The sequence below is a fragment of the Haliaeetus leucocephalus genome, unplaced genomic scaffold (assembly GCF_000737465.1).
Source record: "Haliaeetus leucocephalus isolate CR32 unplaced genomic scaffold, Haliaeetus_leucocephalus-4.0 Scaffold151, whole genome shotgun sequence".
In the NCBI taxonomy this organism is placed as follows: Eukaryota; Metazoa; Chordata; class Aves; order Accipitriformes; family Accipitridae; genus Haliaeetus; species Haliaeetus leucocephalus.
This window is the reverse complement of record NW_010972587.1, coordinates 3,660,455-3,675,827: the sequence shown is the minus strand read 5'-3', so window position 1 is coordinate 3,675,827 and position 15,373 is coordinate 3,660,455. Positions and strand designations below refer to the sequence as shown.

Genomic DNA, 15,373 nt, shown 5'->3' with positions numbered 1-15,373 from the left:
CTGAATATGAGCCAGCAGTGTGCCCAGGTGGCCAAGAAGGCCAACAGCATCCTGGCTTGTATCAGAAATAGTGTGGCCAGCAGGAACAGGGCAGTGATCGTAGCCCTGTACTCGGCACTGGTGAGGTCGCGCCTCAAATACTGTGTTCAGTGTTGGGCCCCTCACTACAAGAAGGACACTGAGGTGCTGGAGCGTGTCCAGAGAAGGGCAACGGAGCTGGTGAGGGGCCTGGAGCACAAGTCTGATGAGGAGCGGCTGAGGGAACTGGGGTTGTTTAGTCTGGAGAAAAGGAGGCTGAGGGGAGACCTGATCGCTCTCTACAACTACCTGAAAGGAGGTTGGAGCCAGGTGGGGGTCGGTCTCTTCTTCCAAGTAACAAGCAATAGGACAAGAGGAAATGGCCTCAGGCTGCACCAGGGAAGGTTTAGATTGGATATTAGGAAAAATCTCTTCACTGAAAGGGTTGTCAAGCATTGGAAGAGGCTGCCCAGGGAAGTGGTAGAGTCACCCTGGAAGTATTTAAAAGATGCGTAGATGTGGCACTTAGGGACACGGTTTAGTGGTGGACTTGGCAGTGCTAGATTAACGGTTGGACTTGATGATCTTAAAGGTCTTTTCCAACCTAAACGATTCTATGATTCTGTGATTCTGTTAACACTGATGTGCTCCATGTACTGGAGGCTAACAAAAAACAAAGCAAATAAGATAAAGTGAAGGTCCTTCAGAACTCAGTTACCCAGCCAGCCATTAGAATAACCCAGGAGGAATGAACCATCAAGTGCACTTTCAGAGTTTTAATTATTTGCAGAGATTCATAAATAGTAGTAACACTTGATTTTGCAGCTATCCTTAAGAAAGGCCATTTAGTTGAATATTAGAATTCCATGGTAAAACTGGATTCAAGGCAACATAATGCTAAACCCCAAGAGATGGTACCAGGGCTAAAGAGCTAAAAAGCCTAAATGAATGCATAATAGAAAGGTGAATTAGTCCTCCAGTTCCCCTTATCATTAGCAAAGCTATCCTCCCAAATCTACAGTGCAAGAACACTATTTCATTAGATCCACAAAACACAAAGAATTAAATGATTGACAGACATTTCCAATTGTATAATTTGTAGCTTATGAATAAGCTTATGAACTTTATGTTTTATTTTGTTCAACTTGGAGACATACACACGGAAAATCTCTGTCTGGATTTCAAACAGTTTTTATAAAAGAAGTTAGAATATCATCTTCCTACTGAACTGATGCCAAGACTTTCACTAGTCAGATTTTCACAGTTAGATTTTTCATAGACTTTCATTAGCAAACAGAAGAGTTTCTATTTAGAGCAGAACCCGTGAAAAGCAGAAATAATACGAAACCACTCAAATCAAAAAACAAAGCTCCATTACAACTTTATGGTAATTATGATTACTTAATCCCTGCATAGCCCTATTCTTTGATCTGAACTTTTCTAAATTCATTTCAGGACAACTTGCACACTGTTATTTCTCAGGCAAACATAGAGGAAAATAGAAAAATGAGGCTTGAGATGCACGTATTAAAACTTTCCCTTTCTAAAACCTTGAGTGCAATGCTTTTTTGGGAAAATTGCTACTGAATTTCCATACAAATGGATCTGTGCAGGCAAAAGTTTCTGGCTGGAATATGGAGTTTGCTGGACTAAGGACAGAAGTCTTACTGGCTTAAGTGAGATGAGGGTTTCACCCTTGACATATACAAGATTTTATGAAGGAAACTTATGATTTCAAGATTTCTTATCTGGATAAGAAGATTATCTAACTGATGTGACCTCACGTTACAACTAGGAAAATGATCCAACTGGGTCCTGTGAGTAAGTTATGTTGCAAGCCCTGAATGTCCTGTAAACTCTCCAAAAAGCTGTATTTCCCCAGCAGGTTTCCTTTCATTGCCTATTGAATGGAACACACTTCTCTGACATAACCAATGCATTTATTTAACTTTTGTTTTATATTTTATCTTCCAATTTATTTTGGTTAGAGGTAGAATTATTCTGTTAAAAAATGACCTGATCCTAGACAGAGTTTATTTAAATTTCAAAATGAAAAGCTTACTAAGAACAGATAAGATTGATTGCTCTTTCCATCTTAGCATAATTGTATTTCAGGTGAACATCAATTTACTTTAAAGGACGCTTCTAAGTAGCAGGCTGCATCATACATAATTCATCAATCACAGCTGCCTGTAACGTGATTTACACAAGTGATTTCAATGGAATAGAGGCAGTCGTATTGTTTTTTATGCTTTGGCTTGTTTGTTTTTAAATAGTTTACGAAACACTCATTTGCACTGAATTATTGCTGAAAAGAGTTCATCCTTGGTAATCAGCATGTTGAATTTCTTTCTCTTTGTACAGAAATGTTACCTCTCTAAATTTCTTTTAAAAGGCAGAGTGAGTTTTCAAAACATCGTTAAGGCAGAAAGCACTCCATGCTTATCGAAGGTAAAAATAAAGCTCAAGGATTTTGCTAGGGGGGAAGGGAAGGCAAAAATATTTATCTGAAAAGCATTACTAGTTTTAGGGCTGTGTATTTTCTAGCTGGCTTGATGTCATTTGTTATTCCTGCATGCAAATGTAATTGAAAAGAAGTAGCTCTCTCCTCAGCTAGCCCTTCACACAGTTGTCACATGGACAAAATGGGGTTTACGTGGCAATCTACACAAAATGGACACAAAACAATGTGCCAGTTAAACCACAATCACTTGATACACCAAGAAATATAGGTGAAACTGGCGGCACCGCAATGTGTGTTACGCTACTCAGTGTCTTCCATCAAATTCAGCTTTAGGGACGTGTTGGTGCCTCAGAGGGTCCTGAAGTAAAGAAGCATTTCCACAAATAGATGCAAATATAGTTTCAAAAGAAAAAAGAGAGAGCAAGAGAAACTGCTAGAAATGCACACCTACACAAAGACAGAAATGCCTTTACTTACTTGTAAGCCCATTTGAAACACAGAGTGACCCATAAAGTTAGCCAACATTCGAATTAGAGCTGCACCCTGTGGGAAATGATAGAGAAAAAAATAAGTTACCGGGTTTGCATATCAACATTACACAATAATAACAATCTGAAGTAGGCGTTTCCATCCAACACTATCATCTTGGAAACACGTGATCAATACAATCTTTATTTGTGCTGGAATGAAAAAGAGAGAGAGAAGATAATGCAAATGCTTACAAGGAAAAGTGAGTAAGTAGACTGACATTGTTAATATCCTGCCCCATATACTGAATAAGGCACAGGTCATAAAACACACTCTCTCCGCTGCTGGAGCAGGGATGTGTCAGCTCCACAGCTGGTTGCCCCCAGCCCTTCTGTGCACTCAGCAGTACTGCACAGTTTTAAATGAGGGCAAAAAATAATGTCCATGCTAAATTCTACCACAGTGATAATATTTTTACCTCCATTATACTACTGTAAATCAGGATTTAGTGATACTACTTTCCTTTGTAAAAGCCTTCAAGATCTGATGATCTGGAAGTGGATCATTGTCATAAGAATATTATAAGATGTAGATATACGTATTTGACTTATCAATAGTCAGCTTATTTCCCAGACTGTCATGCCAAGAGGTAAGTACTTGTATAACACTCTTTCTCTACTTATACTAGTTCTTATCCCTTTGCCCCTTCAGGCAAAGCAGAGAGATCTAAAAAAATTTCTTTTTTTTCACAGGTGATTCTAATTCTCAGTACTTACACCAAGAAACAGATAGACACTTGCCAGAGTAGCTTTCTTTAAGGCATTCTTTTTGTTTTCTCACTCCCTCTCAGAACCACAATTGCTGCGTATTTTCCCCTTTCACAAGTGCTCTATTTCAAGCAGAAATATCTTTGCAGATCCGGATCGATGATTTAGCTATAATATCCTACTTTGCAATCCAGTTGCAAGACAACCAGCCTTCCAATCCCATTAACCAAATGTTATACTTAGTACTGATCACTGCACGAGAGGGAGGACACTTTTGATTTAAAGACAGTGAATCAAAGGCCGTAAGAAAGCGTGATGCTAGAACTCAACAACCTCAGCTACAGATGTAGGTCCAGGAATTAGGCTAATGCTCAATTAGAAAATAGAAAAACCCAAATCATTTCACAGATTCAAAAATTCAAAGGTTCTAAAACCAAAAGAACTATTACAACAATGTAATCTGACTTCCTGCATTAGCAGAGGTCAAACAGTAATTTAAGCAAAAACCCTATTGCTTCTCTTTACACAATAGGATCTATTTTAGGAAGATTCAAGAACACGAAAATGTTTCACAGTACTACATAACATGTCACACTAATATTTACTCTCACAGTGAAAATGTGCATCTTTTTACTAATTTGAATTTCTCTAGCTTCAGCTTTCAAAACAAGATTTTATGCATTTTCCTGCTAGATTAAAGCTCAGATTAGTTTTGGAATTTAACAGTTCTCCAATTTTTAGACCATTTTACACACGTTCCACTGATTTTTTGTACAGTGACTATTTTTGAAGTACCAAAGGGATTATCTGTAATAACCAACATTTGAAATAATGACATAAATCAAAAAGATTCATAAATTATTGGAAAATTGTAAGAAAACTCCACAAGTTCTTCACATAGGCAGCAACAACAAATAATATATAGTTAGCAAAGTAACTGAAGTAAAAAAGAAGGAAAAAAAAAAAACATTAATTGAAGAGACGTTTGTAGTTGCTTAGAAGAATTGAACAGCGGATAAGCCAAAAGACGGTGTTTGCATTATTAACAACTATTCTATGTTTTTATGGGGGTACATAATCTTACTGGGAGACCAATCAAGTCTGGAACACACAGCAGCATAGAAAATAATCCCTGCCGAAACAGGTTATTACCTGAACAGACAAGACAATAGGTCAGGAAGCATTATTACCCTTATTTTACTAGAGGAATAGAATGAGTAAAGTTCTCAGAGATGTTTAAGCAGATAAACAGCAGATAAATCTGTCTAAGCAGATAAAGAGAAGAGAAAAAAAATCTAACAAATAGATAAATCCTATTTATCCTGTAAGTAACTTGGGCAGGGCAACCCAAAACATCTGTAGCAGAACCAAAAATATATAAAGATCAGCCTAAATCCTTAACAACAAAGACATTTTTTCACCCATCACACATCCCTTTTCCTACCCACTTGTCAGTATTCCAGGGTCTCCTCACATTGATTTCACATTGTAGCAATGGACATATATTTATATAGGCACCTGAACTCTACCGATTGCTGTGAGAAGCAAGGAAGCAAATACCTTCATATGATGTTGCTCACAGAGTCTTTTTCTATCCAGAAACCAAGAACTGTCAGATACACGTAAAAAAATTATAGAATTCCTCTCACAGGTGACATTTAGCCACACATTGGATGGAACTATGGCTGGCCTTTACGCAGCAAACAAAATAAAAAAGCAAGCAAAGACTGAATAAGAAATCCAAGGCACAAAGGCAGGACTACTCTCTCAGGACCGATCCCTTTTCACAGCTACTTCAGAAGTACTTTCCACCAATTAATTACCTTCAGGAAACCCAGAAGTCCTACTTACAGTTTCCAAAACAATATGCTTGTCCCAGTTCTGCCATCTTCCCCACACAGGGAAAGCAAATGCCAGGAAGGGAAGGGGAAGGAGATTCTAAAGAAAAAGGGGAAAACAGAAAACCAGAGAAACTCAAGACGAAAAAATTGTCTTGGGGAGAAGGGATGAGAAACAGGAGCAAATGCAGCCGTTGGTGTGAAGGGAAAAGAAATGGGAGGAGGAAAAGGGAGAAAACCACTCATTTAATCTTTCTTGCACTTTAAGAGCAGGCAGAAGAGAGGACAGTGATACATTCGTAAGAGCAGAAGCAATGAATACGTTCCCAGCTCTGGGAAGGAAAGGCAGCAAATACTGGCACTTGGGAAATGAAGAGAAATAGGTTTGCAGGCAGAAGCATAAAAAGCAAGAGGTATGCAGAGTAACTGGCATAAGGAAGAGGGGCTTACTAAAAAGAGGAGCTTGGACGATGACCCTTACCAGAGGGTCCTGGGAGGTAAAGAAGGTATGTGCAGTAAGTTCAGTTACAGGAGTAATAGAATACATAGCCTTGGGGTCATCTGAACGGCCCCATGTGCTAGCATTTTCACTGCCTATCCGCCTAGCAAGCAGTGAACTAGATGGAGTCCAGAGGACCTACGCTTCCATATGCTCTGAAAGCTTCTGTGACCTAGACTTAAACCTACAGAAAAATCCTAAACCACAACACATCTGTCCTGCTGCAAAGGGTGCCCTCTGGAACCTGTCAGCATCGTTCCCTGAACGCCCTGACATGCAACCGATCCGCTCCCCATTTCACTCTCAGGGCCACTTCTGCTCTGCCAACATTTGTCCAACCGAGGAATGACATATGGAGTCTTGAGAAGTGAACCCGGCTCTCCTACAGGGCAGAATAGCTATTTATTGATGATTTAAGTGCTTTCCTCCAGGCAATGGATGACTCAGTACTTCCTCAAGAGGTAAAACACATTGGTTTAACAGGTCTAGTGGAAAGCAATTCTTTCCTATTCAAGAAACGTACCCATGTTCCTGCCAGTGGAAAATCTGACTCACCTTAAGCTATTGTACCCCATCTTAATAAAAGTCTACTCAGACAAATACACTAGATATTCAGTCAATGATTAATGGCACTACCTGGTGAAGCACTCTTCATTAGCAGATCTCATAAGTGCTTCGTAAGACACTGATATCAATATCTTGCAAATTAAAGGGAAACTGAGGCACATCATAGTGAAATTATTTGCCAAAGATCACCCAGCATGCTCCTCATATAACCTATGACACAGTCGAAACCTCCTCAGCACTGTGACTCCACCGCTATAGGAGAGGAAGGTGGAGCATGTTGGCTGCTCCATGGAAATTAACTGCATACACAGCCCTTTTCTGCAAAGTGCTCTTGGGGAAAAGGCATGCTCATGGGCAATTAGCCAACGCTGGCTGAAGTGCTGTAAGTTGATGCTCTTCCTTTCCCTGAAGAAACTTGTTTGCACATTCACACCATGGTAAAGACCATCCATAACTAAAATTAGGAGCAAAATTCCTTTATATGTGAGCTGAACTTGCCTTTGAAATCAACAAAACGCAGAGTCACAGTTAAGGCATTCAAATTCTCTCCATGCCAACGTAAAATAATGTTAAATGAAACTAATTTTTAAAGACCCACTCCTACATTTTTTGATCCTGTGGCACCACTACAGGTCACAATTACTGTAAGTTAATTTAATTCTCTGACTTACTGAATGATCCAATTTTATTATACCTGAATTCTTAAATTAATTGTTTCACTTGCAACTTGCATCCTGTAATCATTTCTTATACAAAAGAAAGTACCAAATGGAATTTTCTTTAACAGGAAAAAAAAGTAAGTCTTATGTGTGAACCCACAAAAATCTGACTGCTGCAGACAACACAGTACTGTTATACAGCCACATAGGAGGGGATAGAGCTGACTCAATACAGGTATCTGTAGCATCTGTGTCTACAATTACTTTAGCTGTTTAGATTTCCTTTACAGTCAATGGACAGCACCAGTCACTTCTGGGTGCACCTTGTCTCATCTTAAAGTAGACCTCCAGATGGGAGAATTGTACCCTAAAAGCACCCATCTCTTGTAATTTACGCCAAAAGTAGCCTTGGGTGACAAGCTGCTATGTACTTATCTACACTGCAGACATCTAAAGTGAGGTGAGATGAATTCAACTGCACTGTCCAAACAGGCCATACAGAGACTGATTCCCCACTCTCTTACAAAAGTTCTGTACTAGTAAGCAGCTCCCAAGAATTTCTGAATTGCGGAGATATAAAACTGGTGTGACACCATCCTTTTCTATATATACAGTTGAATAACATATATCTCAGTTTATTCTACCTTGTCATACTTTCATATAAGAAAACCAGCAACGGTAGGTAGGTATTCGAGAGAGGGCCCTGAAGAGAGTGCTTTCTAGCTGAAGGTGGATATTCTGTACCGAGCAGACCGCAAAGAAAAGCACTTAAAATAACAAACTGGTGAAGCAGTTGCAGTGAAGGGAACAATACAAAAATCAGTAAACCAGCACACAGGATTATGCGGAAGCTAGGAGGCAAGGGCAAGGGGCCACGTGTGAAGAGATACAAATGAGCTGGTAACTCATTCAGCACTATTCTTTTAAGGACCAAAAATTATGTCTGAATTCTAAAAAGTGCTCATGAGAGAAAAATGTCACCAACACAAAACAGAAACCGTGAACTACAGCTGACTCTTTTGAGGGTGAAATAATCTATGGTTTTGTAAATGAGTTGGAGTGGGGGAATGAAAAGAGACCATAAAAAGCTGACCCAGAAAAAGCATTGCTCTTCCATCCTCCTTCCCACAAAAACTTGTCATTTTTTCCTAGAACATCAACTTCTTTTTTATTTTTGGTTCTGCTTTTGTGTGTTTTGTTGGTTTTGTTCTAACCGTAGGATTGAGATTCATCTGACTGAATGCAGATGCCTACACTGTAGCTATCTGATGCTTCCTCCGTTGTATACAGCTGAGCCAGCTGCCTCGACTCCCTTTAAAGGCAACGGAGAGAGAAACAAGCACTTCAGCTCATCCTGATTCATCTCATCCAAAGACATGTACCTAAAATAGGACATGAATTTTACCCTAAAAGTGCCTGTTTATCTTCACTGATGATACAGGGAGGTTAGGGGACGAGTCAGTTGCAGGAATCTGCACAGGGAACATCCCAAGTGAGATGGCATGAATCCCTCTGAAGATATTTTATCCTGCAACTTACAGAGCAACCTTAGAAAATGGGAAAGCGTAAACACTGCAAAAACACCTCCCTCAGTTTGTGAAGTCTGAGATGGCACCTTGCAGGGTCACCTATCCATTTATCCCACGTAATGCCACATATCAGTAATAATAATTACACAGACCTCAATATATCTCTTCTTCACTGAATGTCTGCCTCGCCATCCTTGTTATAAGCATGAAAGCTGTTTATTTTGATTTAGTTCAGAACGATTCCTTTTGTGACATAAAAACTAAAATCAGGAAGTATTCTGGTATGAAAAACACCACTGTGGTATCAAAAGTGTAAGTGCAGAGTGAGCTACTGAGGAGAGGAGCAGTGGACTACCAACAAAAACTACGTAAATGAATTTCTAAAAAAAAAATTTTTAAAAATTTAATATATCAATTTTCCACCCATCCATTTTGCTGATTCTTCTCTCATTTAAAAACAAAACCCAAAACCAACATTGAATACAGGTGATTTATTAACATTCTTCTATTGTGTAGTAGTCAGTTCAAAATCAGTCTTGATTAATATGTAATAGCTCTGCTTGTTTTTCATATACAATGGGACACAGATAGGAGGCCTACAGTTATTTTTCTGTATGCTGGTATCCCTGCAGTTCAAGATTAGGGTTACTTTCTCTCTAGCTAAGGGATATATGAGTTACTCTATCCTCTACCTCAGTTACACTAGATTTTATTCATATTATTGTCAGAGGTATTATTATTATTATTATCAATAATAATATCTCATAATCACCTTCATCTTCGTTGATTGAAACAAGGCTCAGACCACACACAGGCACTCACAAAGGTACCGTTCTTTCATAAAGAGCTCCTGATTTAAGATGAGAATCAATATACAAAGTTTGATAGCTACTAATATATACCTGACATATACTAGTATTCTTTTATTTAATGAATTGGTCATGAGTCACACACATTAAATAGTTTCCTCCTTCAACTACTTACCCTGAGCTATAGGCGAGGTGCCTTTTCAAAGACTTTTTTTAAATCCAGTGTCTGCTGACTCCCCCCAAGAACTCCAGCTGGTTAGTGAGACAGAATCTCCCTTTGCAGCAGTTACGTCCAGGCAAGACTGTCATGTTTATCCACATGCTCAGTTCTCTTACTCTTTATACCCTACGAAGTCCCCACCTAGCTGGAGAAGGAAGCTGAACTCATCAGCCTACAGCTCCCAGGACTTCTCCTGGAGCCCTCTCTGTACATTACCCCAGCAATTCTCCAGCACAGTGGCCGGTTGTAAGGATGGTCTACATCCCATTGCCAGAAGTTCTGGAGCTCCACATCTGGTTACCTTCAGAAGGTGCAGGTGGATGCCATCCAGCTCTGCAGACTTCCTAAAAACTAATTCACCTCTTTTAGTTATTGTTTCCCATATACCTACCTCAAATTGATAGTTCCTACAACCTATCTGTTACAAAGACTAAACTGAGCATGGGAATCAACCCATTCTTCAGCAGGAAAGTCCAATACAAATAATTCATTGCACTTCTCCGCTATGTCTTTAAAAATCTGAGTCGCCCTTTTACACTTTGGCCACGACGTGGCCCCTCACCCAGTAAGCCAGAGCCATACCTCCTGTATACACTCAAGTTGGGCATAAACTACCTTAGCAGAATCACTTAAGATCACACAACAACTTTCAAATTTTGGCTAATATGTTTTGAATAATAGTTGAATCTTTTCTCCATGAAATGTGCTGAAGAAAGATTTTTTAGAACTGCAAATGTAATAAAAGCAGCGTGCGGGTTGGTTTTTTTTCTTAAAAATGTTGAAGATATTTTTACAGTATTCTGTCAAATAGAAGCCTAAGGGTATCCACAATCAAATGGGTTCTTAAGTAAATGAGTATAATTTCATTTCAGTTCAAAGTTCCTGAATTCATACATTATTCTTTATTTCTCAAAATCTTAGATAATTCTGTGATTCTAAGTTCATTTTAAATATTAGAAGAGCATATTAACAAGCACTCATACAAAGAATGCATATTTGCACATTATTTTTGTAATGTGAACACTAGCCAACAAGTAATATCCAAGTCACGTTTTCCAAAACAATCATTCTTTGTTGGTACTAAGCAACCACAGCTGGATGCCCCATGAAATTTAGCTTATTGGGAAAAACACAGCATGAATTAAAGTGAAAGAACAATGTACATCAAACATGTAGCAAAAATGTGACACTTAAAAAAGAACTCTTACATAAAATTAAAAAAACACAATGAAATCTGTCAAATCCTGGAGAAATTTAACACAAAAAATATGTTTTGACTAAGTCACATCTGCAGAATTTGCTCAAACATAGATAGAATAGTGTATATGTGTGGAAATGAATTATTTAAAAACTTGGTCAACTGAGCTGCTGCGTTACACCACATGTAGTGCACTGAATTAACTGATTTGTTACCCTCAGCACATTAAAGAAGAGGACCAAGAGATGGGAGAAGTCTGGCTGTAGTGTCTGTTGAGTGACTGGTGTGACCTTAAGCAAATCAAAGGACATCCCTTAGTTGTCCTGTAAGAACAACTGAAAAGTGAGTAACCACTTTCAAAGCCAGGTGTTGCATTTAAACTGTCCTTCCTTAATCAAACATATTCACCATACCCTCTTTGCTTTTTTCCTTTTTCCCCAAGAGAAGTCCAACCATTCCTCAGTTCCCACTCAGAAGGTCATGCTGAAATGGATTTTACCTTCCTACCTTTGTCATCTGAACCATCTTTCATGGTATGCAGCCTTTCCCTGATAGCCATGGAACAAGAGTGTCCCGTTCATGCCATCAGTTACAACACAGTACTGCGGTGGGCTCCTGAGAGACCTCTGCTAAAGTCCTTCTATCAAGCCGTAACAGCGGAGATAATTGCAAAGCCTGCTCTGGAATTCTTCAACTGTCTCTATCCAAAATATCTCATCTCTGGGAACTGCAGAAGTACTCACTGAGAAATTCTTTTCAGGGAATTAATTAGACTGTATCATGAGTCACCAGCACTAAATCCCTCTTTCATTTTCAGAAACTGAGCACTGTAATACACCAGCTTGGCTATTTTCTGTATTCTCCAGCGGCACCTCCAAATACTAGAAGAAAAATGAAGCTTAATGCATGTGAATTTGATGAGTATGAATGCTTCCTTATTTGATGAGGATAACAGAATGTAAATGAGTAAACATGTGCCTATGATTTCCGCCCTGTGGCAGAAACGTAAAATGTTCAAATGAATTTCTAGAGGCTTTCCCTTTGGAAAACCCACGTAAAGGCCATAAGAAGTAAGGATGGAGATAGGTATATGCAAACTATGCAGCATACTAGTACAAAGCGTGATAATATGAGCCTAATCCTGAAGGTCTTAGTCCAGGCCATCATTTAGTGACAGTGAAGTACCTTAAGCATGTAAGCAACCCAACTTAAATTCCACAGCTCACACACACAAAATTAAGCAAGCAACTACGTACTTGGCTGAATTTGGCTCTGACTGGCTTCCCTGCACTTGGTACTAAATTGTTAAAAAGCAAGGGACTACATTCATTAAAAGGAGTCCAAAAAAACTATCCCTACTTGATTTTAACAGTAGAGACTAGATAAAAAAGTCCCTCATTTATCTTCCTTACTTTTTAAAGCAATACAGAATTTCCAATTGATATTTGCTTATCGAGCAGGGCACACTGTCCTGGTTTTGGCTGGAATAAAGTTCATTTTCTTCCTAGTAGCTTGTATAGTGCTGTGGTTTGGATTTAGGATGAGAAGAATGTTGATAACACACTGATGTTTTAGTTGTTGTTAAGCAGTGTTTGTACTCAGTCAAGGACTCTTCAGCTTCTCACACTGCCCTGCCAGTGGAGGCTGGAGGGGCACAAGAAGCTGGGAGGGGACACAGCCAGGACAGCCGGCCCAAACAAGCCAAGGGGGTATTCCATACCGTATGATGTCATGCCCAGTATATAAACTGGGGGAGTTGGCCTGGGGACCGGTTAGCAGGTGGTGAGCAATTGTATTGTGCATCACTTCTTTTGTATATATATTTTTTTCTCCCTTCCTTTTCTGTCCTCTTAAACTGTCTTTATCTTAACCCACAAGTTTTTTGGTTGGTTTTTTTTCGATTGTCTCCCCCATCCCACTGGGGGGGGGGGGGTGAGCGAGCAGCTGCGTGGTGCTTCGCTGCCGGCTGAGGTTAAACCACGACAGCACACCCACAAGTTAACATGCTGTTGATGCTCATCAACAAAACCAGGATATATTTTAATAAGCAAATTAAACTTACACTATTTTTAAAACTCTACTTAGAGTGTGGATGAGCCAATACTTTTAAAATCAGCAAATATACCTATAAACCTGTAATGTACTGTGCTAAATCATTAAAAATGCATAAAGGCATCTTATGTTGTTTTTATAGATTGTGAGGCCATTTATCTGATGCCAAAACATCACTGAAAAAGCAACATTATATTCAAGGAGAGCTTTTCACTGGGAAATCATAATCATTTTCTATTCTGACAAACACAGCTGTTCTAGGGCTGGATAATACCAAAATGGTCAGATGGTAAGATGAGCTTTGGTGAAATGTTTGTCTTAGACATAAATTCTGTTGCAAATTTTAGGAACATGACACAAAGAACAAAATTCAGGGGTAAATGACCATAACTAATCATGTTCTTCAGGTGGATATTGTCACATCATTTTCCTTGAATAGTAAAACGTATCAGTTGCCTAGACAAAATGCTATCGGAACTCCATTTACAACAAGAGTTTTATTTCGCCTCACCACCAAAATCTCTCTTACATGTTCTGACACCACTGACAAGGACAAAAGCATGTTATATTTTTTCATTAACTGCTCGTACGAGGAAGTCTTCAAGATGGACAAACACAAGAGGTTAATGAAATTATTTACACAGACAGGCCATCACCAAAATTTAAGTAAGTAGTGAATAAACTAGTTCATCTTAAAATCCTCTGTATTAAGAATCTCTTGTAATAATAAAACAGGCTCCACAAATCCCTGTTTTCCATTAGGAGTAATGGACAAAGGTCTTCCTTTTTATGACGAATACTTACACAAGTGTTTACATGGTCACAGTTACTTCACTTCAAAGAGGAAATGCATCACCATTTTACCAACCAGCTCCACAGAGAATCCAAAAGCAAATTAGGTAAAGTAAAACTCAGACTTTGAGATGATTCTCCATTTAAGACTACCTTGGGGATCAGTATGATCTGATAGCTATCTATTAATCCAGCCAATGTGTTCTGTAGTGATATGGTATAGCACTGTTGGTTTTTTTTTTAACTAGAGTATTATGCCATAATGAAACAAAGATTTTAAAAGTCTATGTCTCAACACAATTTATCTTTACCAACCACACATTTAATCTCATCGAAGACTGAAATCAAGTCTGTTTGACCAGGTTTGTTTCCATGAAGCATGAAAATTGATATTCGTGTTTTTTTAATTCACTAAATACCACATAAGAATCTCAATCCATTTGCCTAAGACTGATTTGCAACTAACTGTAATTAAACATGCCGTTCTATGTTCTCTCTTTGAATACCTCTTTTAAGCGTCAGAAATTATCCAGTACTTAAACATACCTTTAAAAGACAAGAATAACAACAAAATAGTGTGGCACAGGTTGTTCCCTCCTGAACAGAAGTCCTGCAGGCCTGAAGGATCATATTTTTATGTCAATTTTTTTTCCTTTTACTCTCTTTCATTACCTCCAGTTTATCTTCTATTTCTAATTCTTACAATTTGTTCCAAGTTATTTTAACACTTGTAATTTTTGCTCATTTTACTGATCTGAACTAGGACGTGTGTCAGCAAAAGTTATCCCTTGCCTTTACTCAGGCATCATTGGGTTTTGGACTCCTTCAGAGAAAAAACAGAAACTACCTGTACAGGTTTACAGAGGTATTTTCTGCTTTGCCCTTTGCTGAAAATAACTGTTACAAAGTAGAGCCAGAACAGCAGGAAAGGCAAATGCGTTTCAGGAACTCTGGTGTGTAGGCTGGTACCTTTGTGTACACCCACCTTTATCAACACTTTATTTTAAGCCATGGAAACATCTGAGACACAGATGCACTATTCTGTTCCTTCTACTCCCTGTTGGGGAAAGAAGTATGAGGAATGATGGCAGGGCACCGTGTCTTGAGCCACCGTTGCCATTTCTGCTTTGATCACCTCCTCCAGCCCTTGGGAGCTGCGGTTTGCCGCTGCCTTTCGACGGGGAACGGGCAGAAGACACTCTTGTACCACAACAGGTTGCATCTTCCCAATTGCTCTACCTTGACAGAGCAACCTAGTCTAATGAGCTCTTCTTTAAAATAAAATGCTTTTATTAACATTTGTGCTCCATTTTTATTATTTCCAAACTCATATACAGCTCTCCCCAGCATGGGGAACATAACACTCCTGAAGCACTGTAGGTGTGTAGCTGTTTATATACCACACACAGTGGCTTCTACATTTCTTCTTCAGAAAATACTGTCTTAGCATACACTGAACAGTGTAAAAGGATAATGACAGTTTGGTTTGAGTC

General features: G+C 38.9%; 1 protein-coding gene across 1 annotated transcript in view; it reads right to left on the bottom strand.

The window, feature by feature from the left end:
* Window positions 1-15,373, bottom strand: part of TRHDE (thyrotropin-releasing hormone degrading enzyme) — a 213,789-nt gene that overhangs the window by 89,618 nt on the left and 108,798 nt on the right. The window contains exon 8 of the mRNA XM_010561962.1: window positions 2,960-3,025. Within this exon, the coding sequence (XP_010560264.1) occupies window positions 2,960-3,025 (66 nt within the window). The remainder of the gene's footprint in view (window positions 1-2,959; window positions 3,026-15,373) is intronic.